The sequence below is a fragment of the Cupressus sempervirens genome, chromosome 9 (assembly GCF_028749045.1).
Source record: "Cupressus sempervirens isolate cs-2001-9-10 chromosome 9, ASM2874904v1, whole genome shotgun sequence".
Lineage (NCBI taxonomy): Eukaryota > Viridiplantae > Streptophyta > Pinopsida > Cupressales > Cupressaceae > Cupressus > Cupressus sempervirens.
In genome coordinates, this window is record NC_143126.1 from 413,090,946 (window position 1) to 413,118,877 (window position 27,932).

At 35.4% G+C, this 27,932-nt stretch overlaps 1 protein-coding gene across 2 annotated transcripts in view; it reads left to right on the top strand.

Moving 5' to 3' along the window:
- LOC149539057 (ARM repeat superfamily protein) overlaps window positions 1-27,932 on the top strand; it is a 373,217-nt gene that overhangs the window by 140,889 nt on the left and 204,396 nt on the right. For both annotated transcript variants that reach the window (XM_089800403.1, XM_089800404.1), the window contains exon 10: window positions 22,271-22,391. In XM_089800403.1, the coding sequence (XP_089656529.1) occupies window positions 22,271-22,391 (121 nt within the window). The remainder of the gene's footprint in view (window positions 1-22,270; window positions 22,392-27,932) is intronic.

Consider the following 27,932-nt stretch of genomic DNA (forward strand, 5'->3'; position numbering starts at 1 on the left):
CCTCAAATGCCGAAGTCGTGCCTCTCTAGCTGCCGCCCCTGATTGTAGATGGCTGTAATAATTTTCTTTGTTTTTTTGAATTTGCTTTTTCGGATTGCTTTTTTTTTTTTGATTGCTTTTCCGGACCTGCTTTTTCGGTTCTGCTTTTTCGGCTTGTTTTTTCGGATTGCTTTTTCGGCCTACTTTTTTTCGAACTACTTTTTCAGCCTGCTTTTTCGAACTGCTTTTTCGGCCTGCTTTTTCGAACTGCTTTTTCGGATTGTTTTTTGTACTCAAATATTTTTTCTCAATGTAGCACAAATAGAAGACTGAAGTATCTTCCTCCCCGCTGCAATAACTCAAGTGATATTTCACACCCTCAAAATTGCGTACCAATTGAGAGTTTTCGTTCTCAATGGCCAGTTGTGACAATTGCAGAAACCCTAGGCTCCACAATGCACATCAACAAACATGAACATCAACAACAACAAATCTGGATGATTAGAATGAAGCCCAGGGTGCCTATTTATTCTTTTTCCTCCACTTTGTCCAGAAGCTTCTAGAACATTATTTTTTTTTATCTATTAAGTGACTTTATAAAATATTTTATAATTCAAGTCACTTTATTAAATTAATTAAATATAAAGTTACCTTTTAATATTTATTTATTTGATAACTTTATAAATAATTAACTTAATACCACTTATTTATTTAATTAAAATAATTAATTAGTCATCCTCATAAAATATTCATTATTTTGGACAACCTAATTAATTAAATTAATTAAATCAAATTGCCTCGAAAATGGGGACATGACACCCACATCGCCCGGTTGGCCTTCCCTTTAGGCCTCATAGGACAGTCATGGCCATAGTCATAGGGACCCTTGCAATAGAAGCATCGCTTCTTCCTACGCAGGTCATTAAGTGTCTCATCGTCCAACCTCTTACTTTCGTCTTTAGGTAGCTGAGCCTCTCTCTGAAAAGGTTCCCTGTCCTTATCTTCTCTCGAAGGGAAACTCGTTGCCTGGAATTTATTTTAGACATTGAAGAGGAATCCATGTCACGAGCTTTCTTAATGGCTTCCTGCAAAGTGGGAGGGTTGAGAGCTTTAATCCACCCTCTCAACGGATCCGCTAACTCATCCATAAATAGAACCAATATCCTCCGTTCAGATACATCTGTTACTAATACTGCAAGTTTTTGAAACTTTGAAATGTATGTTTCCAATGATCCCCATTGTTTAAGCTGAACTAACTCCTTGAAATGGAGTTCTTGATCCTTCCTATCAAAATGTTCAATCAGTCTCTCCGTAAACTCCACATATGAGGTAATGTGTGCATGACCCATAGTGACCATACCATGATGCCACCACTCGTGTGCTAACCCATCTAGATGAATTGCTGTGTACTTAATAGCTTCTTCTTCAGGGATAGGGTTCAATTGAAAGTATGTGTCAAGCTTTTGAACCCAAGCTCTTGCTGTAGACTTGCCCGAGCCATCATAATATGGTAATTGAAGTTTCCCTACTTTCTTCTGTAGCTGATTATTCTGGTTCCTATCGTGTCCACCTGGCATATGTTTCATCCGCACATCCATATACTCCCTAAAGGTGATTGTAGTAGTAAAGTCTGGTCCTCCAGCTTCCCAATCTCTCCTCAGCTGATCTTGTATATCAGTGATCGGGGGCTCTGGTTCCGGCCGCTCCGGAGCTCTACGAGGAAAGGTGGGAATCATAGGCCTTGAACTCACTGTCCTAGCTTGTTGGGTACATGATCGAAATTGTTCCCAATTTGTTCACCTCCATTTTGTGTCCCATCCTGGTTATTCCTGTTCGGATTATTACCATTTTGATTATTTCCACTACCCATGTTAGCATTCAACCCCATTTGACGAGCCATCATCTGCATCATAAGTTCCAATCGCTGATTTTGTTCCTATGGCCTTTGTTTTGCTAAACGCTGTCCCTATGCCAAGGTCTCTAATAATTGTAAAAATCTGTCCTCTCCTGGATCCGTAGTATTCCTGTCTCCCATATTGCCAATAACCTGTTCACCTGTATCAATATGATCCTCTAGATTTCCTTGTTCTTCTTGTCCTGTGTTTAGTTGAGCCCTAGTTCTTCTTAAACTATAGTGATGAGTTAAAGATTGAACATTCCAATCTGTCATATCACCAGCTTTTCATTGTGTTTGTACCCACTAGGATGATAGGATAATCTGGCTCTAATACCACTGTAAAGACCCTTGCTCAAACTGATCACAATTTGTCCAAATTTGCTGCTTTTTATTTTGTCAAACAAATCACATGCAACCTTGTAACTTGCTAATCTGAATGTAGAAATGTTATACCAATGATATTCAAGATATTTACTATTTGCAAAGAGTCCTATGATGTTGAGACAAGGTCCTTGATGCAATGTAGATTTCTCTTTTGTATTTTGAAATGTAATAGATGTAGTATCATGACTTAAATGTGCAGCTATAGCTCATAGACATTATATCAAACAATTGACATACACCCTCCGATTTAACATTCAATGCGCTAAAACAACAAGTGATAACTTTCAACTAATGATATGGTATTAAAAATGCAATTGTCTAACAATGAAGTTAAGCCAATGCCAGGACTTTTGGCTTACAACTTATATAATAATTCCAAACAGGTCTAATACAAAATGTTCAACTACAACAGCTACCATGAATGCACATAAAATATCATTAAACTGGTATGAAGGAACTTGTTTGTAGATGGTTGTAATAATTTTCTCCAATGCTGCCTTTCTGCTTTGCTTTTTCTGATCTGCTTTATTACCTACTTTTTTTGGATCCGCTTTTTCGCTTTGCTTTTTCGAATTGCTTTTTCGGATCTGCTTTTTCGGACTGCTTTTTCGGATCTACTTTTTCGGACTGCTTTCAAAAACTCAAACCCTCAGGTAGTCTGAGTATACAAATTAAGCTCAACTTGAAATGGCTGAGTACCACTTCCAATGTGCAACCCTTGAGAAGGTCTTCCACTTCTTCAGTTCTGCAATCTCTTGAGAGGTATCGTTATCAAGGATTACGCTGAATATTTGCAGACTATCAAGCTCCACAAATGCTTATAGAAGATGTAGTTGAATTACCAAATCCCGTGTGTCCAAATGGGAGGCCAAGCCCTCTATTTATCTACTTTCCTAAGAAGTTACTAAGAACTTCTAGAAACATCCTTTTCTAAGAAGTTACTATGAATTTCTAGAAACATCCATTATAAAATCCCATTATAATGCACCTTTTTTATAATAAATAACTTTGTAAAAGAAAAGTGCAACTCAACTTAGAATTATAACATGTAGGCCCCGTATAAGAAGTGATGATAAAATATAAATAAAATAATATCTCCAGGAGCATAATGAGCCATCTAATCACCAAATAACACCAAAAATGATTCTTTCATCAACCCCATTTGCCTACGAGAGTTTGAAATAGGCAAATCCACGATTAACGCCATGTCAAACTAAAGAGGGGACATTACAGATTTAGACTTGCAATCAGCTCGTTATTGGCTTCCAATGATGATCGACATGTCTGCAATGAATAAGCATCAAATATATGTACAAACCCTTGATATTTCTTTCACAAATCTGCACAATGAAGACCTCTGAATGAAGCCTTTCCTTAAGCAATAATTTAGTTGATCTCACAACCTCAAAACTGTAATAACAATGAAGAATTGTTGTCTTTCAATGCTGAAAATATCATAAACCCTAGGCTTCTTGATTCAATTCCCAAGAACTTCGATCAATGAAAGCAAATAAACAATAGCATAATAATTCAACTCCTCTCCTTGGCTTTTTATAATAGTTCCACCATGAATCTTTACTCACAAGATACTTTAGTGACTTAATATATTTTGCTTTTATTTCATTCTTAATATATTTTGCTTTTATTTCATTTAAAGTTATATTACTTATATAACTTTTTTGTGCTTTTCCATAGTCTTGACTTGCATCATTTAAAGTAAAATAAAGTCACTTGAAGAACTAATTGATGGGTCATAGCCCATTGTTCTTAAAACTGATCATTAAAGTGACTTTATTAAATAACTTTATTATAAGTTATTTAATATTATTAATTATACTCTTTTTAATAATTCCTAGGTCAACCATTAATCCCCACTGCAAATGGGCTTTTGATTGGTCATTAGGTGTCTTGCTAAATTTAGCAACCCTCTTAACTGACTTGCTATACATATTAATTCCTAGGAAACACTTAAAATGAAGGTAGCAAGAAATTGCAATTGATGACGCTTTGCACTGTACCATGACTGTCTCCCTTAGCCATTGCCAAATATATTAACTCTGAGGATAATTGTTTTACTATAAATAGTATGTCCCTCAAATTGAACCAAACGAGTTGATGCGCCTAAACTTGACCAGTAACCGCATAAACCTATAGGATTTACAAGATGTTATGCTCAATATTTCAACATTTCAATTATCCATTTTAGATTGCTATTTACGTTTCTAATTTGTGTATATAACATCAAAAACTATACAATTAAATCCTGATAGCATATCACAATTTTTAAAATTTTAGTCCAAGGAGTTTAGCTTGGTTAATGCAATGAGTTCTCGTTGCGGAGACCCTAGTTCAAATCCCAAGAGGGTCATCTTTGTGGAATTCTAAAGTGTTACTCTTGGTCTTCCATTGGTTGTTTTTGTCTCATTGTAAAAGGTGGGTTTCTATGTTGCGACTCTTGGTCTTCCATTCATTGTTTCTAGTGTAACTGTTCAAAAGGAGCTTGTATTTGCCTTAGTTTGATGATTGAATAAGCTTGTAACTGTCTCATAATGTTTCTGAAATGAGCATAAGGTTTGTAAACAATCTATAATATAAAGAAAAATATATTCAAAATTTCAAGTAATCATTATCTCTTGTTACTTTTATCGCTTGTAATGTCTCCTTTCTAGCACAAGTTATATGAGTTTGTCACTTAGCCTGCTTCTCTATGTGTCATGTAAGTTAACCAAGACATTAAGGGATTTGAGGCCGTTTAGATTGCAAGTCCATTTGAGGTGTTTGATGTAGTCTTTGGCATACTGACTATTTAGAGTTAGTTGGGCCATAGGTTGATATCATTAGTGAATCATAGATAATATCCTATCAACGTTTAATTGCTAATATCTACTAGAGATTTTAATAATTGGTTGTGATTATTAATTTATTTATCAATAAAGTTAAATTTAAATATTTAACTTCATTGAAATGGGACTTCAGTCAAAGAGAGTTATTTTACGTAACATGGGAAAATATTAAAAGAAACGTAATTATAGAGAAATATCTAAACAACATTCACAAAAAAATAGCGGAAAAAAGCAATTGCGAGAAAACAGCAAATAAAAACAATTGCAAAAAAATTGGAAAAAAGCGAATCCCCTAAAAAGACAGGGAAATGCAAAAGTAATTTTATTTATCCCACATAGGTAAGATGATTAAATGGGGCTTATGAGAGTGTTTGAAAAGATTTCCAAGAGCTCACTTGTAGGTAGGCTGAACGAAATAAGAAAAATATGAAATATGGTATAGTTCTTCAAGGGTTTATGAGGACGAAATTTCTCATGAATTACATTCTCTTCATTGTTGAGATCTAGTCAGGAGGATCATTGAACAACATAGTTTTTGGAATTTCAGAGGGTGTTTATTTGCAGGTAATAAATCGTACATTGAGGATCCTTGCTTATGTTTTAGAGATCATGTTTCATAGTGGGTATAAGGAGTGTTGTGGATGTTAAAGTGTAGCTTCAGTAGAAGTGAAGTACACTAAGTATATAATTTTGTGTCTATATATATGTAATTCTGATATCATTTCATATACTTGATATGATTATATATATCTCAGCAGTTCATATATATATATATATATACAAATAATATATTTTATTAATCTCTTAATAAAAGTATCAAGTTACTTGTATTGGGCTTGAAATGTGGCCATTGGCCACATAGAGTCATGTCCCTACAGGGACATGTTCTCTCCCATATTAATCAGGATCGGGTGCTGAGAACAATATCAAAAAACAAGGCAATATACTTTCTCTAGCAGCAATCCACATTAAATTACAGTGTCCAATATTTATTCTCTCTATCGTAGTGATCTTCATTCAACTCCTTTAGTAATTAGAGGTAAACAGAGATCTGATTCTCAGTCACATAACAATCTGATTTATTTGAAGGCTTGCTAAACCAGAATTCATAAATCAAGTCTGATTATATATAAAGATCTGATTTATATCAGAAATCAGACTTAATACTTAGAGAGGAAAAGTATAAATATTAATTCTCTCTCAATCAGAGATCCTAGTTCATTTACATGGTATCAGAGCCACACTGATAGAGAAATCCGGTCAGTCTTTTATTAGATTTAAATCTATTAAAATATCTTCAATCTAAAATGATTGTGAATCATGTAAGACTGGAAGACAGACTTGAAGGAGCCTCCAACTTTGCATCATGGAAAATACGAGTAATGATTATTCTACGAGAAATGGAATTAGAAGGATACATAGAGGAAGATAAATCTATGCCAGAGAATGCTCTAGACGAAACAACATGGAAAAGACATAACAATAAAGCTATGAAGATCATTATGAATTCTGTCAAAGATCACATCCTCTCATCTATATCAAAGATGTTTTCCACTATCAAGAATACTTTTGAAATTAACAACACTAGTAGACTGTTAACATTGAAGCAAAATCTACTATACATCAAAATGATTAATGGAGAATCGATTACATCTTATTTTCTAAGAAACTCAGAGTTAAAAGATTTGTTAGAGTGGGGTTGCCATTGCACCAAAAGACTGATCTATCAATGTCCGATACAACTATTCAACTTATAGTACACAAAAGGCGGTTAAGCCCTTGTCACAAATCCCAGGGGGAGCACTGAATAAATTTCCAACAATCTCCCCCTTAGCATTATCCGAGGGTCTAAGGATTCAAATCTATGACTAAGCTGTGATACCATTTGTTAGAGTGTGGTTGCCGTTGCACCAAAATACCGATCTATCAATGCCCAACCACTCAACTTAAAGTACACAAGAGTCGATTAAGCCCTTGTCATGAATCTCGAGGGGAGCACTGAATAAATTCCAACAAGATCAATTTGCAACTATTGGAAGTCAAGTAGATAACAAAGAACTTTGCATGATAGCACTAAAAGGACTATCTTTGTTGGGTGGATATTTTGCAACCGATAGTTTTGGGTAAAAATCGAGTTGCAAAATAGAATGACCAGCCACAACGTGTGAGATAGAGTCTTTCCTACCTTAAAGGGAAGGCTCCTCCTTCTCACCGTTCCTTGGATCAACTCAAGGTAAGCAAGAAGTCGAGAGATTTTATAAACAGGGTGTTACCAATATCCTTTCTTCTTCACTTTCAAGAAAGAATCCACTTGCTCTTGGAGCGAGTAATGGGCAGGGTGAATCTCTAACTACACTTCTATCAAGAGCTGGAAACAGTGATACCGATAAACCTTCACTAACTCAAAGGCTAGCTAAAAATGTACTGGTTTGGCTCTAAGTCCAATCGTACTTCTATATGAAAAAACTTTACAATTAGGGCACAAAGACTCCTAAAAGTAAGACTACTTAACTATTTTGTGAATTAAGAAGAAAATATAAGCTACAGACGAAGCTTCTATCCGTACACTTTCACAATTGCTCCTGATCAAAACTCTGGTTCAATTGCTTCTTAGCTCATTTCTATTCAATTCACGAGAATAATTATCAATAACGCAAGACAATATGAATCAAAGACAACTTGAATGAATCATAGACAAAGCTTACAATTCACACAAATAACATTCTCACTTAATCAAAGTTAAGTATCAAATGCTCCTTTGTATTCACTTTCTCTCAAAATAATGCCCACACAAACAAAGTTCTGCTGGCACAATTTCTCTAGAGCTCTCTTGCATTAAGATAATGATGATTTTACAATGAGGGGGCACTCCTTTATATAGGCAAAGAAGTTGAAAAAATGGTGGAGGAAAAAGTGAGAGAATTCAAACAACTTTGACCAAATCTAACTATAGGAGAAAATAAAGGGTTACATGCAACTGCACATGCAACTCACATTACATCATTTTACAAACATGTAACTCGCGTTACATGTAATTACACATCTTCATGTAATTCATTCTAAACAACTACTAACATAAAGCAAAACAACAAACTTAGAGATTGTTTCTCAGTGCCTTGAATTTGACAATGATGTCATGCATTGTGAGAAGATCAACAATTTCGATAGTCTTCGATATGGCTTCAACTCTCAGTGCATTTTCATATGCTGATTGCACAACAATGGAATTTGCTGCTGTAGTATCTAACAAGTGTTTTGTCAAGGATTTATACAAAACAAACTTGTTCATCTTGTGGGAACAAAAGTCTTTAGAATCTACATCAGCATTGATCCTGATTGTATATTCTGAATTCAGTCTTTCTGCTGCCAAAAGATTACCGAAATCATTAGTAACACGGCATTCCATCTGTTCCAAATCACAAGTAACACTTCTTTCAACTGCTTGACAATCTTTAAAGTCTTCAGAATCTACATCAGCATTGAACCTGATTGTATATTCCGAATTCACTCTCTTTGCTGCCAAAAGATTACCAAAATCATTAGTAACACAGCATACCATTTGTTCCAAATCACAAGTGACACTTGTTTCAACTGCTTGATAATCTCCCAAGGCCACCTGCAACTTTGTGATCAACTTCCTCAATGTCTCCTCTTTGTAACCAATGAGTCATTGAAACCTAAAGTACGTTTCACATGACACATGACGAAAGAATGTCACATGAGACCATAGCATCCAGATCAAATTTTATCATTTCATCCCAATTATCAAGGATTTCTTTCAAATTATCTACTTCTTGAGTCAAAGAAGAAATTAAATTTCGTTTAATTTCATTCATCTCTTTGACATGCCTAAGAACTGCAAATGTCTCTATGATGCCTTGAACTCCTTCACAAATAATTTCTTGTATCCAATATTTGGCAGCTTCAATCAACCTTTTCTCTTTAGACATTTGAGACATAACAACAACACTTTGATAAGATTGTTTCTGGATAACCTCATTCAAACGATAGATCTCCTATTTCAACTGATTCTTCTTTTCCCAAAGCTAATGATTTCTTTTTGATACATTTGTCAATGCATCTTGGACATCTTGCAAATAACCCAAATGTGATTGCTTTCCAACTTCAACTTTAGTAAACCTGTAGTCAGAACGAGTAAGTTCCTCAACAGGTTTATCTACCAAAAGCTCAGCAATCTCAACAAATTTAGTTTTATCAAAATCAACCAAAATTCTAGAAACAATCTTATCTTTCAAAGATTTCAATTTAGTCTTGTTCACAGGGAGATTGTCATGAGGAACAACCACTTTCCTTCTCTTTGTTGTTATTTTACTTAACCATGCAGTGAAGATTCGAAAAAGGATTGAAGACTTTACAAATCCAACAAAGTGACTTCAAAGAGAAGGCATATGCATATGCAATGGAACGGAAAGTGAAATGAAATGAACATAATGTGGAGTGAAATGATATGAAAGCATAAAAATGGAAAATGGAATGAGAAAGTATGAAGGTGAAATGCATGGGAATGCTTGCAAAGTGAAAATTGCTGATTTCAAAAGTGACTTAGCGTTTTCAAGGCTTTATTTTATGAAAATGAGTACATGTAAATGCAACATGTAACAGGAAGTGAAGGGTGAAATGAGATGCAAACGTGAGTGAAGGATACACTTTACATGTATGTGCGAATGAAGTTCAAGATGTAAAGCATGAAATGAGGCAGAAACATGTATTTACTCATGTAAGCGCAAATGCATATGAAGCAATGAAAATGGAAAGTGGAAGGGAGATAATGAGTTTTATAGTCACTTTTGAGGAAAAGGAGAAGTCAAAGTACATGGGAAGTGAAAATGACATCCTTTTTGACTTTTCAAAAAGTGACATTTAATCAAAATCAGACCTTTTGGATGCAATTACACATAAGATATTTTGTGTAATCGTGTCGTGCGAATGGAAGCGAAAAGTGAAATGGGTGAAAATGGGAGTAAAAAATGAGACTACATGCATGTGTGGATGGTGAATGATATGGAAAACATGTAATCGCATTTCGTTGAGTGAAAGATGAAGTGTCGTGACATGGAAATGGAATGTGAAAGATGAAGATGCTTTCGCATGAAATAAAACAAAAACAAGTTTTGGGAAAAAAAAACTTGTAATTTCTCCAAGTGGAGAAAACTGGCAAGCAAGCGCAAAACACAAAACACAAAAGAAACAATGTACCTTCGAGAATAACTCAAAACATGCCAAGATGCAATGCACTTCAAAGCTCAAATTCAAAATTGAGACTTGGAAAAGAACCAAAAATATGAAAATGAAAGACAACTTCATATTTAAAGGAAAAATGCACTTTTCATGGCAAAGTTTTTCACAAATGGCAACCATCTAGTGATTTCATGCATAAAATCAGCAAGATAAGCATGAATTAAATAGCAAAGAGGAAGAAGTCCACTTACATGAAGATTAAGTGCCAAATATGAAGGAAAAAGATGCTGAAATGCTTGAAAAATTCTTCAAAAATGGTGAAACCTTTTCCAACTTTGCAAATTCGAATGGGAGAGGGCAACAAATAAGGAGAAATTATTGGAAGATACCAAAACATGCCCTAAAAACTCTCCATATTCTAATGTTTTTGTGAATGAAAACTCATGGGACGTTTTAGGTAAAAACGTGTTTCACCAAGAATCTCTAGTAAATCGTTTTGGTGTTTAAACACCAAAATGTTAACCAATATGCAATGTAATCATCCAATAAGAGAAAATTGATTCATCCTCGTGAAAAAACGTTGATCAAAAATGAAGATTTTTAGAGTTTTCTACAAAAAGGTGCCCTATATTTGAACTCCCAAAAATGATTTTCAGCTTGTTAAACTCATCTTTGATGCAAGGAAACTCATCACCAAGCAAAACCGCCTTGAATGAAGAAGATTTCGTACAAATCCTTGAAGAAAATCTCAAGATATGAGCAAAATCGGATTCTTGAGGAGCAAGTGCATATTTTCTTTCAAAATCAGACCTATTGATGGACATAACACATTTTAAAATATGCTGTCCTCCAAAATTGGACCTTTTGGAGTCATATGCACATTTTGAAATATGCCTATAAGTGAAATCACACTTTTTGGAGTGCATAACAAGTTTTAAAATATGCTTATGGGTAAAATCAGATCTTTGAGGTCACTTGCATTTTTTGAAGTGTATCTCACCTTTTAGATGCTTAGGCATAAAAACTTTACTTTTCATGTCATAGCATCAAAAAGGTCCACTTATTGTGAACTTTTGATGTAATGACATAAAAAATGTCCACGAAAGTAAACTTTATATGCAATGGCATGTAAAAAGTCCACTTTTGATAGTTTCTACATGTAATTGCATATAAAATGTCCACTTTTGAGGCCTTTAAGTCATTTAATTCACTTAAAATTATAAAAATGTTACAAAATGGGTCAAAAACAATATTTATTTATCATATTATGAAATATAATACATAAACATCATTTTAAAGTAACATTTAAACACATATTTGATTTTTAAAACAAAAAATTAAAATGAAACTATATAGTTATATTATTACTTTAAGTGAAAAATTAAAAAGTAACTCAACTTAAAATTATAACATAAAGTGCACTCTAGTCACTTTAAGTTATAAATTTAATGCAAAAGTAACTAAAAAACATAACAAAAAGTGAGTATAATGTTAAATTTTTTCAAAAAGTGAATTTTAAATTGAAAATATAATATCATATTTTTAATTCGTGCTATTGCACCTAAAATGTCCACTTTTGAAGCACTAAAACAAACATAATTCTTGACTGACAACTCCGATTTACCTCTAGATTAGATCGAATCGAAGGGAAAATTGAAAGGCATGACATGAACAAAACCAAAGGACTAAAAACAAGCAAACGCAAACTCAAAAGTGTTTACCGCATAGGTTAATTACGAATTGCACACAGATAATGAACATGAACAGCAGAACTCCTTAGATTCGCATATGCCAGAACATTACATTATGCTTCATAAGATACAAGATGAATGATCAATGATAGCTGGTGCTTTAGAATGATCCCAGACGGGATATAAATACTATCCGCTGAACCTTCCCAAAGGAGTCTTTCGGCCACAAACATTATGTCCGCTACAAACTATTTACCTGTCGGCTACAGAATACAGAAACATGGACGACAATCACCCTGTCGGCTACAGAAACACCGACGACAATCATTCCGTCGGCTATAGAAACACCGATGACAACAAGCAAAGAATAGATTGTGAAGGCTTTAAAAATCAAGCAAAGGCTCGATAGAAAGCAAATCGAAAAAAGACTTGACGAAGGCCTTCGGTAAAACAATTTGATATTTGAATTGAAATTTATCCGTCAATCCACATTAAACAATTGAATATCAAATTCGAGCTTAGAGAAATGCGAAACTAGCTTGGAAAAGTTTCGTGCTGTTACCAATATTTTGTAATGACAAAATGTAGGACAACAACTTTTATCTTTGGAAACTTTTATTTGTAGACTCAGCTCTCGACTTGAACTTTCTAAATTTGAACAACTTAAAAACGAATGTACTCAAGAACAGTCAAGATTAATTTCAAGAGGAATCAGTTTAAATCAATAGGGATATATTCAAACTCTCCAAGTCAATACCAACAATAAAGGAAAGAAAGGTAAATTCAAATGAAAAATAAAGGAATTCAACAAAACATACAAGAAAAGAGATTGGTCAAAAATACAATGTGACAAATTTGGCCATACTCATAACTTTTGTCCTGAACAAAATAAATTTCAAGCAGCACTAGTAGAAATCAAAGATGAAAAAGATGAAAACTTTACATTCTATTTAGCGCTCTCAAGTGAGCTAAACTCCAACAAAAATACATGGATAATAGACAATGGAGCATCTCGTCATATCAGAGGCTTTAGAGATAAATTCGAAAGCTTTGAAGGATACTCCTTTGAAGAAGTGACTATTGGGGATAATCCTACACACCATGTAAAAGGTATTGGATCGTGTTCAATTCAACTGAATTCAGATATCACTCTTCAACTAAAGAATGAGTTGTTTGTATCTGGTATAAAGCAAAATTTGGTGTCCATCTCTGGCCTTGCAGACCAAGGGTATCGAATCACTTTCCAAGAAGATAAAATACTATCTTGGCCAAAGAACTCCAATATTAAGAATGCTATATCCATCGGATTTAGAGATGGAAGTCTGTACAAACTTTGTAACCATCAAAATCTACTTTAAATCATGAAACCTCAAACATATTCATTTTTCGTGCTTTATAATCCATAGAAAAAATACTAATAGGGTTACCTAGTTTGAAACCTATCATTTTGGTATTTGCAAAGGATGTGCTCTAAGTAAAAACACAAAAGTGTCCTTTCCAAAAAGTGAATGCAAATCCAAATCTGTACTTGAACTCATTCATACTAACTTATGTGGTCCAATATCTATACCTTCCCCAAGCGGATGTCTCTACTATGTAATTTTTATAGATGACTATTCTAGGAAAACTTGGATTTACTTCTTTAAACTTAAAGAATCAATTGAAGTTTTATCCAAATTCAAAGAATTTAAAGCATTAGTTGAAAACCAATATGAATAGAAAATCAAAACCCTAAGATCAGATAATGGGGGTGAATACATTTAAGAAACTTTTAAAGATTTTTGCATCTCTGGTGGGATTAAGAGGGAGTTTTTTGTACCATATAATCCTTAACAGAATGGAATCGCAGAAAGGAAAGATAGATCTATTATTGAGTTAGCCACACTATGATGCTTGATCAAAACCTTCACACCTCCTTCTGGGCCGAAGCCTCTAATACTGCAGTTTATATCCAAAATAGATGTCCTCACTCACTATTAGAAAATACGAATCTTGAAGAATCATTTACTAGCAACAAACTAGATTTAAGCCAGCTAAGAATATTTGGGGCCCCTGGATATATTCACACTAAGCTTGCAATACAAATACCAAATACTAACTAAGCTTGCAATACAAATCTATTGTTTCAACAAAAACGAAAATTACAATTAAACAGAAACAAGAGCCTGAAATGTTCTAATGTAGTATTAATATTGCAGCAGACTGATAATGTTCTTCCTTCAACTTGAAAATCACCAAACACTACTTGTATAGCGGAAGCCCATGTCCTCTATGCAGTCTCCACAAGGCCAACCGTGGCACTGAGATTGTGGCACATGAAATCCCCAACAGTAGCGTTAAAATTGAAGGCTCTGATTTGGTATTAGACGTCGAGAATACTTGACTTATTAATCAGAGATCAAAATGATCTATATATACAAAGAGAGTCAAATAGAATATAAACATTCTATTCTAGACTACACCTAAATATTAGAAACATTCTAATATTTACAGAGATACAATAAGATACAAAAGTGAGCATTAAAAAGAAACATAAAGATTATTCTAAAACCCCCCCTTAATGCTCAATCTATTTACTACACCAATAGATCCCCTGAATTTAACTAACTTGTCAGGACCAAGGGGTTTTGTGAAAATATTTGCTGGTTGCTCTGAGGTTGGGACATAGAGTAATTGAATAGATCCATCTTCTACTAACTGTTGGTTGTAATGGCAATGAAGCTCTATGTGCTTGGTTCGTTCATGAAACACTGGCTTCTTGGCAAGTTTGAGTACTCCCTGATTATCTGAAAATAAAGAAGTCGGACTTGCTTGAGGAATATGCATATCTGCAAGCATCTGATGGAGCCATACTGCTTGACAAGCTATCTTGACAGCTCCTCTATATTTTGCTTCTGTAGAGGAGAGTGCCCATGCCTGTTGCTTCTTACTGGTCCAGGTAATTGCTGCAAATCCGATATTGAACACATAGCCAGAAGTAGATATCCTTTCATCAATTGAGCTGGCCCAATTGGAATTGGTGAATCCACTGAGCTGAGGAGTAGTACTCCTTGTGTAAAGAAGACCATAATCTGAAGTATTATGTACATAGTGTAACACACGTTTTGTTGCAATCCAATGATCAGTCTTGGGGTTCATCATGAACCATGAGATGTAGCTGATTGCAAAACTGAGATCAGGTCTAGTAGTAGCAAGGTAGATGAGACTACCTACTAGCTGCCTAAAGAGTGTGTCATCTACAATATGAGAATCAAATTGTGCGGACCATTTTAGACCAGTCTCCATAGGAGTGGAGGTAGGTTTGCAATCTTGCATTCGAAACCTGTCAAGCAAATTTCTGGCATACAAAAACACTGTTGTCAGTCTACCAAACTTCAGTAATTAAACAATAATGAAGCAATCCGAGATTTGTCATATCAAAAGTTCTGAACTCCTAGTAATGATCAAATCATCCACATAGACAACAAGAAAAAGAATATCATTACCAAAGTATTTAATATACAGATTGCTGTTTGCTGGGCTACGCTGAAATCCTTGAGCAACCAAGTACTGATCAATCTTTATGTACCAAGCCCGAGGGGCCTGTTTAAGACCATAGAGGGCCTTCTGGAGTCTACATGCTTTTGGTTCTAAACCGACAACCTTGAAACTTGGGGGCTGCGTCATGTAGACTTCTTGTAATTCACCATTGAGAAAAACACTCTTCACATCCATCTGATGAACTTTCCAACCATACTGAGCTACAATGGCAAGAAGAATGCGAATAGTACTCATCTTGGCTGTCGGGGCAAAGGTCTCCTCATAGTCAATGCCTTCATGTTGGGTGAATCCTTGAGCAACAAGTCTGGCTTTGTATTTGTCCAAGGTACCATCTACATGGTACTTGACCTTATAGACCCATTTACAGCCAATGGGTTTTTGCCCAGGAGGGAGATCTGAAAGAACCCAGGTGTGATTCTTTTGAAGACTCTGAAGCTCAGCATCCATTGCCTGTTCCCATTCTGGAATTCCTTTGGCCTCTGCATACGTCTGGGGCTCAGGGATATTGTGGATGTTGGCCATAAGTGCAACATTAACTGTTTTGTGCTGAATGCTCTTATTTCTGGAGGTTTTACCCTCAATGAGTTCATCAGGACGAAGATCACTAATCGTTTGAGCCCACCATTTTTGGCCGAAGAGTAGAGGAGCCAATATCAGATGTTGTCGGAATAGCTGGATGAAGTGCAGGAGAAGGAGCTGTATTATTTGGAGGTGGCTGAGGTGGTGTATCAGTAGTATTAGATGACTCATATAAAATAGAAGGATCCAAGTCGGAGATTGTTGAAGACTGAATCTCAGAATGCGGTAGGGAGGCAGAGAGCTGAAATGGTCCGAGTTCCTCATCAAACACAACATCATGACTGACGATTAATCAATTAGCGTTTACATCAATCAGTCTGTAGGCATTATGTGTGTGATTGTATCCTGTAAACATGAGTTTCTAGCTTTTGGAATCCAACTTAGTGCGTTTGGCATCATGAATCCATACATATGCTAGAGAGCCAAAAACTTTCAAATGGTTGATCCTAGGTTTGCAACTAGACCAAGCTTCCTTAGGAGTCTTATGGTTAATTGCAAGGGTGGGTGATCAGTTAAGAAGGTAGATAGTTGTGATATTGCTTCTGCCCAATATTTTCTGGGGACACTTCTATGTTCTACAATAGCTCTAGCTGTTTCTGTGATGGTACGGTTTCGACGCTTTGAGGGGTGTGAGGTGTGGTGAATTGACGTCTAATGCCATGAGTAGTATAGAAGTCAGAGAAAGGAGAAGAACAAAATTCCCCCCCATTATCGGTCCTAAGAGTACGAATGGGGGAACCAGACTCTTTCTACTAGGGCTTTAAACTGCTGAAATATAGGAAAAGCATCTGATTTTTGCTTAAGAAAATATACTCACATTTTGCAACTGAAATCATCCACAAAGAGTAAGAAGTACCTGTTCCCAGTAACAGAAGGAGTATTCATAGGACCACATACATCAGCATGGACTAGCTGGAGTACTTTAGATGCCTGCCATGATTCACCATCCTTAAGTGGTGTCCTACGTTTCTTCCCTGCTTGGCAAGCTCTGCAAACACGATGGTTCTGGGTCTGGATATCAGGTAGGCCATGGACTAAATTATCTCGAGCAAGTTGTGCTAGATATTGAATGTTTAGGTGATTGTATTGCTGATGCCAGAGGTTGCTGAGAGTGGATGATTTGGCGATGAAGACATGCTCAAGGGAATCACCCGAATCGACAAGCCTATAAATACCATGATCCTCAAGACCGACAACAAGTGTAGTGCGAGAAGCACGATCAATAATCGAACACTTATTTCCATTGAAAATGACATCCGAGTGAGGGGAGTGCTTCATAATTTGACTAACAGATAGAAGATTATGTTCTATGCCAAGAACATAACATACATTGAGGAACATGAGTCTTCTTCCTCTAGACTGAATCTGAACATTGCCCTTGCTGACAATATTGTATTCTTCGTCGCCTCCAAAGATTACTGAGTCAGAATAGGGAGTGAATTCAACAAACCAATCATGCTTGTGAGTGAAATGTTGGGAGGTACCAGAATCTATGTACCAGGCAGAAGATTTCACATGATTTGTAGGTATGTTGGCCGTAAAGGCATGGTAGATAGATTCTTTTTGCTATGAGTGTAGGGCAGCATTGGCTTGCTTCTAATTGAGTTTGACTTTTGATGCTGTTGATAGAAATGCTCATAATATGTGAATGGCACAAACTTCAATGTGAGAAAATGAAAGACCCAAAAAAATCGGAGTACCCAAAAGTGAGCTCAAAAAACCCAAAAATAATATGTTGTCAGAATCTGGATCCGTTGGCTCAAAAATCGAGGCACCTAGAAAAAATTGATGACAATCCATTTGAGATCTCGAAAAACCCATGAAGGATTTGAAAACAAAAAAATTTCCGAGCCCAAAAATTAGGGTTTCAGGCAAAACCCTAGCCGTTGGATTGGGGAGTTGAATTTGCAAAAAAATAAATAAATGGCGGATTGGTTAAAGAAATGTTGTAGAACCAGTCGGATTTAGGGCCCCGATACGAGTTTGAGAAAAAATGAGTCTATTCCATGCGATTTGCAGACCAAAGAAATTCAAAATCATCGCGTGATATCAAATGCAGGTGGAGCTTGCATGCAAGGAAAATCCTGTCGTTGCCAAAAAAAATGCTGTCAAAATGCACGAGAGTTTTGATACATGAAAGAAATGACCGTAGGAATAATCGTGAGGGCTAGAAAATTGAAGATATAGGTTGTACAAGCAAACTAGAAATCGCTAACAGAAAAGATGACCTTCCAACTTCAAATACAACTTTACAAGATGGGGTATATTTTGAAAATCTGCATAAAGACGAAGCTATGAAATCTGCAAGTAAACCGGAATTGCAAAGGATCTTTTCAATTTGCAGATTTCAGTAGAAAAGAAAGGATTTCAAAAAAATCTGAAAAAATAACAATTTCGGAATTTTTTTTTTTTTTTTGGGTTTGAAAAACTGACTTGGCTTTGATACCATGTTACAAACGTAAATGACAGAATACTTGACTTGATTAAACAAAGATCAAAATGATCTATATATACAAAGAGGAGAGTCAAATAGAATAGAAACATTCTATTCTAGACTACACCTAAATATTAGAAACATTCTAATATTTATAGAGATACAATAAGATACAATAGTGAGCATTAAAAAGAAACATAAAGATTATTCTAATAAGAATTAGGGACATGAGAACTTGAAGAAAAATGCTAGTAATGGCATCTGATTGCTACAGAAAATCACCCAGGCATTGAGATTGCCGCACATTAAATCCCAAACAGTGGCGTTAAAATTGAAGCCTCTGACCTGGCATTAGACGTCGAGAATTAGGGACGTGAGAACTTGAAGAAAAATGCTAGTAATTGCGTCTGATTGCATCAAATAGGACTGCCTGACTGGGTATTTTAAATGCTCCGAAATATAATGCCCAAAAGCCCAGTAAAAGCTGCCCAGCTGGGAATTTAACAGCTGGAATTCTAGTACCACAATGCAGAGATATTGGGCATTTATATGCAATAATAAATAATGGCAATGTACAGAGATCAATTGTTCTGTATAACAAAAATATAAAATGCCAAACTCACAATACAAAATCGCCCCCCAAGAGGCAATAGCCACAGTTGAGGAAGTCACCCAATCCAAATTTTAGATATAAGTTAATTCACTATACCTCAGCAAATAATTGAATGCAAAATTCAAATTTAGAATACTAATCCAATTTTCTATACAACAACCACAAATTGATGCAAGAATCAAGAGGGATCAGTCCTCAAGAATTCTCAATTCCCAAACCCTTACCAGCAAGAATTTTAAAGACATATAACAAAGCAATAGACAATAATGGTATGAATAACATGGAGCCTTATTTATAATTCCATTGTGCAATTTAGCTTCTCCATTACACTTTTCACTTAAGAGGCTTCTCATTCACACTTTCAAACTATAACATGAAATAAGACAAAGTCCTGTAATATTTAATGCCTCATTAATACCTTATTATATATGAACTCCATGAATATGCTCAAGCCACTGCTGATGAAGACCATCCATCAATACCTCCACTACACTGCTAAAAATAGAAGCCACCCCAAATTAGACTTGCTATAATAGCAAATCTGCCACAGAGACCCTCAAAACATACTGCCAACTCGCGAGGGTTGGAATGATGAACTGACCAACCCTGGCTACAAAAACCTGCTAAAATGGGGACATTACTTAAGCACTCTGTGCAAAGATAAAAATTGACTTCATGACAGTATCCATATGTCTTTTTGAAAAAGGAGAATCCATGCATTATTGGCTCACCAAAATTTTCTTAAGGTGTTAACAAACCTAAATGCTTTGTAAGATGAAGTAGTTGCAAATTAGAGTACTTGATTACAAAAACATTTTCCCGTATGAGCTAAACACCCTAGGTGATTATAGATGACTTTGGTGATACTATCAGGGTTTTACTCAACAAATTTCAACCATTCAAGTTTGTATATGTCCTCTAATGCAAGATAAATGTCACGGGCATCATTATGATCCAGAAAAGTGTTAGGCAGATTTCCTCAAGTAGTTGCCTTGCTACACTATTTGTTACAACTTGGATTACTTTTTCTATACCAACATCTAGAACAATAGTCTCCAACCATCAATTTAGATTCTCACAATTCTTTAGTTTCCTAAAGATGTTGATGGATCCCTGGAACAACATTTGACCATTTGAAGCAGTAGATATTTTAGGAATTTGCAATTACTTTAATCTGTCTACCCATTTGATTATATTGTGAATTCATTCTTTTGGTAATTTTCTCCGTCTTCTGAATTTTTTTTAATATTTATTATGTAGTGATGTCTTGTTTAGGGACATCACTATTTTTAAGCACTACATCAGTTATGGCTATCACTACTTTTTGCAATGTTGGATGAAAAGTTTGCTATAGTACTGAAATATTGCACAAGGTAATGTTTATGAGGGGATTGACGTGTCCAGTTATTTTCATTCCATGCTAGTTGCAAATGGATTATCCTTGCGTGGGCCCTGTTATCCTGTACTTCCATTTCCTAATTCATTTGTTACAAAGGGAAAACATTAGCATTGACTAAAGAAAAATAATGATGGATATACAAGCATTTAAAAAATGTAGAACTCTACTGTACAAAAAAGAAAAAAGAAAAGAAACCCACAACAAATTTCAGAAATAGAGAACCTTAGATGGTGTAAGCTAAAATTCAAAAGCATGTAAATCATGATTTTTGGGTAAAATTGGGCTTCTAAGTTCTTGGAACGATTTAGAAAAATACATAAAGAAAGTCAAGAAAAATGATTATCCGAAATATCTTAAAAAATCTATGAAATCATTTTTGTACAATCGTAAAATGCCCCATGAGAGCTATAGGGGAAATGATTATTGTGAGTAAGAAATCTGTGCACGAGGCACTTAAAAAGATAAAAATTTCTTGGTTTAGGTGTGATTATCATTATATACACAGGGCCGAGTTGCGTACTTGGACTTGCTGAGTACTCATTATAAGTTTGGGCTTGCAATTTGTGTAGACTTGGCTGTAGTTGCAGCTCACAAGTTTTAAATCAATGGATCAATACATGATTCTTGATGATTTAATATTGAATTTCTTTTTCTGCTTTTCAAATATTTCCAAATATTATAAGGAATTTTGTTGGAGTATCTGTATTAATGAAAATTTTGTTGTTATCATCATTGGATTTGGAAACTTACATTGAGCAGTTCACATAAATCTCAGCTTCATTTACATGCCAGAATATCAATGAACCTGGGATAATTTTCAAATCTTCTTATTCAATAGGAATTAGTTGGATACAGTCCAAATATTTTTGTGTGTTAGTAATATAATTATAAGATTAATGCTATTTAAATGTAGAATTGTTTTATGATTTTATTATATTTTTCAATGGAATTATCTTGTGGTTTTGGGACTAAGGATGGGTTTATATTTCCCTAGTTCTGTATTGAAGAGATAATGACCTTGGATAATTGTAAGATAAATGCTATTTACATGTAGAATTGTTTTATGATTTTATTATATTTTTCAATTGAATTAACTTGTGGTTTTGGGACCAAGGATGGGTTTATATTTCCCTAGTTCTGTATTGAGGAGACAATGACCTTGGAAGTTAGGGGTATTGGGTTTTGTAACCCGCTAAAGATGTTTGGTTACATTTCACAAAATAATATTGTAGCTTTTAAAATGTTAAACCCATTATTTAGTTTCCAATCTTGTACCTAGTAGACACTGCTGTTAAACGCATTCAGTTTTGTTACATATCAATTTGTCTGTAATATCTTTTAAGCAATTTCTCTATAACATGCAGATTTTGTAGCCAACTGACAAAAAAAGAATGTTATGCAGTTTCATACACATAATTGTGACCAGAAATTGGTATAAAACTTTTGATAGGATTGTCCATATGTGAACTTATTTTTATCCAACTTATGTTGAGTTGCTTTGGAGTTTATGCAACTATGTGAATGTGGAGGGAATTTCACATGTATTCTTACATTACCTTTACAAGTAGTAGTGTGGTACTAGCTATTTGAGCACTGCATAGAAGCAGTAATAAATTGTGATTTCAAAGAATTGTTATTGTATTTTGGTACTGGATTATTTGGTGCTTTTCCTATTCTTTCGATGATAACTTCGATTTTCTTGTTTTTCACAGGTGTGGCCTTGCTGGTTATATTTTAGGAACAGAGTTTGAAGAAAGCCGCAAACATATGGCTTTGATTGTATTTGTTCCTGTGTTCACAGCATTACTTGATGCGCTTTTGCTTCGTTCCCAGGTCCTTTTTGTTTGTAATCTCAATTCCTGGAAGTAGTTTAGATAATCAAGGAACAAGCTGGATTGGAAACATGAAAAGAAAATATGCTTGAATTGCAGTCACCTGCTGTGAATATCATGTCCTTCCTGTGTGCTTCTGCTAGGTGTGACACCATATCTAGTGCATTGACTTCCTTTTCAAGGAGCGCCAGTGATAGTGATAAGAAACTTTCAAGTAGCATTGGACTAGAAATTATTTTTTACAAAATTCCTAGGTTGCTAAATCATCATCAATTTCATCAAATGGTTTGTACAACTAAAATTGTTTCTTGTATATCCACGAATAAGACAATGCAATTACCTGAACATGGAATCAGAGGGGGTCAATGGGGTTCTATAAGGTTTGGTGAAGTTCTTTGAAAATAATTCAAGGCCTCCTTACTAGAATTCTTTTCAGATTTTGTTTATTGAAAAAAATCATTAGAATTTAATAAATATTTAGAGGACTCATTTTTCAGTTTGTTTTGAAGGGTTTCTTGTCTATGTTGGTTTTTGGAGTTTCAAGAATTATTCAGGAGTTTGTGTGTTTGTAGGAGCCTATTCGTACACAATTGTTTGCAGGCCTGTGTGAGTTCTCATGCCTGCATCCTTGTAATTTCCGTGCATGCCCATTCTTTTTTGTGAGCATGGGATTTTTTTCCTTCAATGGCTCTGAATTTCACATTGTTTTCAAGCTCATGATTTGTCTCTGGCCTGTGTGTTTTTTCCCTGTTCGCCATTTTTTGACGATTTGCATGACTTGTGTTTTGTTTGTGAGTTTCGTGGAAGGATTTCATCTAAGGTTTTTGTTTTCTGTCAAAAAATATTAAGGAAGGGTTTCTCTCCGTTTTTCCAAATAACAAATGTGATGTTTCGTATTGCAAGTGTTCTAATTTTTGTCTATAATGTTGGTTTTTATAATTTTTCTCCATAAAAAATATTGATGGGTCTTTATAATTTTTCACTCACAAAAATTATCAATGTGGGGTTTTATATTCTTTCTCAAAAAACATTATTTTGGGTTTTGTACAAGTTTTTCCACAAAAGTCGATTTGTACAAGAGCTTGATTTTTCCTCAAAATTTGTAACATGCATTTTTGTTTTTTGCCCAATTTTTCCTCAACAATTGTAATCTTGCATTTTTGTTATTTTGCTCAATTTTTTCACGCAAAAATTGTGAAACATTTCTCTATACAAGAGGCATTTCTATTGTTTTCCAGAAAATATTGATTGATGTTTCAATGTTTCAGGGTTTTGGTCGATTTTTTCTAAAAAATTGTGCCTATTTTTTTTAATTTCTCTTTAAAAATTGTTTCTGGCTTTTATAGTTCGTTCTGAAAAAAAAAATTATTTGATTTTATAATTTTTTATTCAAAAGCTGTTGGGTTTTCTGATTTTCCTTACAAAAGAAACATACGATTATTGATGGGTGATTCAAGCATCACATCAGGTATTTGGCGAAATTTTCCACAAAATTCATGGTATCTTGCAGTCTGTTTTGCGTTGTAGTGCTCATCGGCAAGTTGTTGTTCACATGCATTGGAGGGTTTGGCAATTTTCTCCTCAAAATTGTGGTTTCAATATTAAATGTTGAACACGGTGTCTCTAACTACAAGGAGTGACAATTTTGTTTTCACAACATTAAGTTGGAAGGATTTTGGTTATTTTGATGTTTTGTAGAATCATGGAGGGTCTTAGTAGTAGGCTAATTTTCTAGAGCATTCTATGCATTTGTGACCAGAAGGGGACAACCTTCTATGCATTTGTGTCCGAAAGACCTGCAGAGTGTCTTTTGTGGGGTAGTCGATAAAATGACCATTAAGGGAGGGTATAAGTATATTGAGTTATAATTAATTTGTTATTTTTAGTTGTTCTGTTTATGGTTATTTATAGCATTTCGTTATGCATCTTTTATTAGAAGACAGTTGATGTTTTTAGCTTGAATTAAATAGTTTGTTGTTTTAAAAACACCATCATGTAAAATAATATATTTACATTATATATTCATGAATAAAATATGCAATCACCTAAACACTGTTGCAAAGTAATCTGAGTTCCCGCATGCCACATAGGGTTTATTTTGTCTCATGTCCCCTCAAATAATAATTGATTTAATTTTCTTTGTGCAAGTATAAGGCACAAATTTAGTTATCAAACTAGCTCTTAAAAAGATGCCAAGGGAGTTCCATCCTTCAATTGAACAATGCCATGGGTACTTTTAAGTCAGGATATCATCAGACATAGGTTAGATAGTTTCTTCCTCATCCACCGTCAATAAGAAAAGACCATGACGACTTATAGGTCTATAAAGATTGCAAAAGTAATAAGGGGAATGTTATACAAGCTGTTGGCTAGAGAAAGGAATAAAAATTACTACAAAAACCTTAAATCTGAATATTGGTGTTGCACTTGGAGTCATTTGACCAACATCTTAATGCAATATGCATGGTACAACATAATCTCTTGATTAACCTTTCTCATCCAGACTTTTCCTTTTAACCTCCTATACTAGTATGCTGAATCATTGAAGATATCTTGAAATTTGTCTTTCTTAAAAGACCTTATTAAACTTTTCTTCATAATGTGGGATTGGGAATCCTGAAATAAATCCACTTGGTAGAGAGATTGAGCTTTTGTCCAACTATTTGAGAAGCCTCAAGGTTTTTGTCCTCTGAATTCCTACTTCAAAATGTTTTCTACCCAATTTTTTCCCCGAATGAATCTATTGTTTCTTCCCCGCCAATTTATTTCACCACCTTTCCAATATTTAAAATATATATTCATTAAAATAGCTAGTTTATTAAATGATTTAATAAATATTCTTATAAAGTAACCTTCATATATAAATTAATTAAATAATCAAACATCCCCAAAAGAATGTTAAGATAATTAATTTTTCATTAATTAATTTAATCGATGCTAGTGCGGCTGATATGAGAAGTGGGGACATTACATAGCATATCGAGGATGTTAACTTACTATAGCATACTTACTGTATTGGTTGATTCTAATTATCGTTGATGAATTTTGGTGTACAATAGCATGCAAGAGTTCCAAGGCTACCATTCCTTCTCATGTGAGAATATTTTCAGGCATTTGGTGCCACGTTTCAGAACTGGAAGTGGCATTCAACAGTGGGTTGGGGAATTTGGAATGATTGTGCACTTGCACATCAAAGAAAAGGCATGGGCAATTTTATAGCCCAGATATCAACTAAACAATATTTTTTTAGATGGTATACACCTTTTACCTTAGGTGTGTGCCCTTTTTCATAGAGTGCTCAAAGCTGCACATAATCTGTATTTTGTACAAAAGCTTTGGCATTTGAGGGCACGATAACATGACAACATAAAAGGCTTTGGCATTTGAGGGCATGACAACATAAAAGTGAATAGCACTGGAGAGTAGCATGGATATTAGCTTTTTGGTGATGTGGCTGCAGTACTGGAGTAATTAGGATCCCTGGAAGTGTCAACAGCACAATAGTGCAAACAATCTTCTCCATGGAGTGCACTATTGTTGAAGTGCAATGGGGCATATCAGGAGGTGTGCAGGCGAAATAAAGAAAATAAAAACAAACCTCTATGAGGTAACAGTACTATCACAAAAATCAACATAGGGTGAGTGCTGCTGGTTTGTTAGTAGAAAACAATTCTGAGGGCAGCATCATTGCATTTGGGCAGTGTTGAATGTACAGGACATTTGGTGCTAACTCTACCTTTCTAATGCACAATAATTGCACAAGGATGAGGTAATTGAGGCGTTTCTATACTAGTTTGTTCCTCTTCATGTGAATGTCCTTAGTTAAGCTCCAACTATGCTCACAATTGGATGATCTACAAGGGTGACATAAGATGTGAAGGGCATGTTGCAGATTTGGGACATTTCCACCCCAATTTTGCCACCAAGAATCCACATGCTAAATATTAAAGAGTTAGAAAGAAAGGTGAAAACATATTCTAGTAACATAGTTTTTCTCTACTTTTTTTGCATGTGAAAGATTGTAAAGATCCAAATATTTGTCGTCGGTAGAAACTGTGTAGCCAACTTGATTGTTGTCGGTGTTTTTGTATTCTGTAGCCGACGTTGTCGGTAAAGATTTTGTAACTAACGGGTAAATAGTTTGTAGCGGACATAATGTTGTGGCCGACGGACTCCTTTGGGAAGGTTTGGCGGATAGTATTTATAACCCGTCTGGGATCATTGTAAATCATGATCCATATCTGATCTTGTAATGTTTTGGCATATGCGAATCTAATAAAAGGAGTTTGTTGTTCATATTTCCATTTGTCTGTATGGGTTCATTTATTTTACCCGTACGGTAAACATTTGGCGCCGTTGCCCGATGGACCTGGAACAAAGGCTGGAATGAAATCTGATGCTGAATTAGCTAAATAAAAAATAGAACCAACTGAAGGACAAGGATGAAATTTGCACAGCTCAAAGTAATTTAATTCTGGCACAATAGGCTGAGTGCCGACGGAGATTTCAAAAGATTGCTACCGGAAACAGGAGCGTGGAGGCATTGTTGGAGGAGACTCGATAGCGGGTAGAGTTGGTGGAAGAAGCACGGGAGGAGTTCTTGAATTTGTGTTCGTCGAGGGAAGAGAATTCAAACGGAAGAGCATCAACTCGCATGGCTCGGAGTGCCGAGGGAGCACGAGCGTGGAGTGACCTCTTTGTTCGGGATACACTTCCGCAGGAGACAACTTCAGAAGATCCTTTTTCTTCACCAAGGTTCGCAGCTGTTGAGACCGCCGGTGTGAAAGAGCAGATCGTCGGTGTTGAAGTGTAGACCGTCGGTCTTGGAGTGCAGATCGTCGATGTGGGAGAGCAGATCACTGGTGTTGAAGTGCAGATTATCGGTGTGGGAGAGCAGATCGCCAGTGTGGGAGTGCAGACCGCCGGTGTGGGAGTGCAAAGCCACGGTGTGGGAATAAACAGCGCCAGTGTTAGAGGACCCAACAACGCCTGTTTACCAAATACAGTTGTGATGGCGGGACCCAAAGAAAAGTTGCTGAAGTTTGATGGCGATGGTACAACCGACCCCATCCGACATTGTAAGACATGTGAGACGATCTAGAGGGCAAATGCAATAACAGATGCCAACGAATGGGTGAGGCAGTGTCCAGCAACCCTACGGGGGGTGGCAATTGATTGGTTTATTGATACAGATCCACAAAAGCTAAACAGTTGGGATAACATTAAAAAGGAGTTCCTGGTAGAATTTAAACTATTGCGGGATGATAATGAAATTGTCGCAGAGATTTTCAATACCAAGCAGGGGAAGAATGAAATTGTCCACATCTACGCCAGGAAATTAAAAGACTTGATAAACAAAATGGAAAGCAAGCCAGCGGACGGACTTCGGAAAAGATGGTTTGTGGAAGGCCTACGCTCAAAGTTGCGGAAGAAAAAGAAAATTGTGCCCCGTCATCATAGACGGAAGCTTATAACAGAGCACTGGACCTTGAAAGTGAGCAGAAAGCAAAGAAGAAGAAGAAGACTAGCTCATCGGATTCTG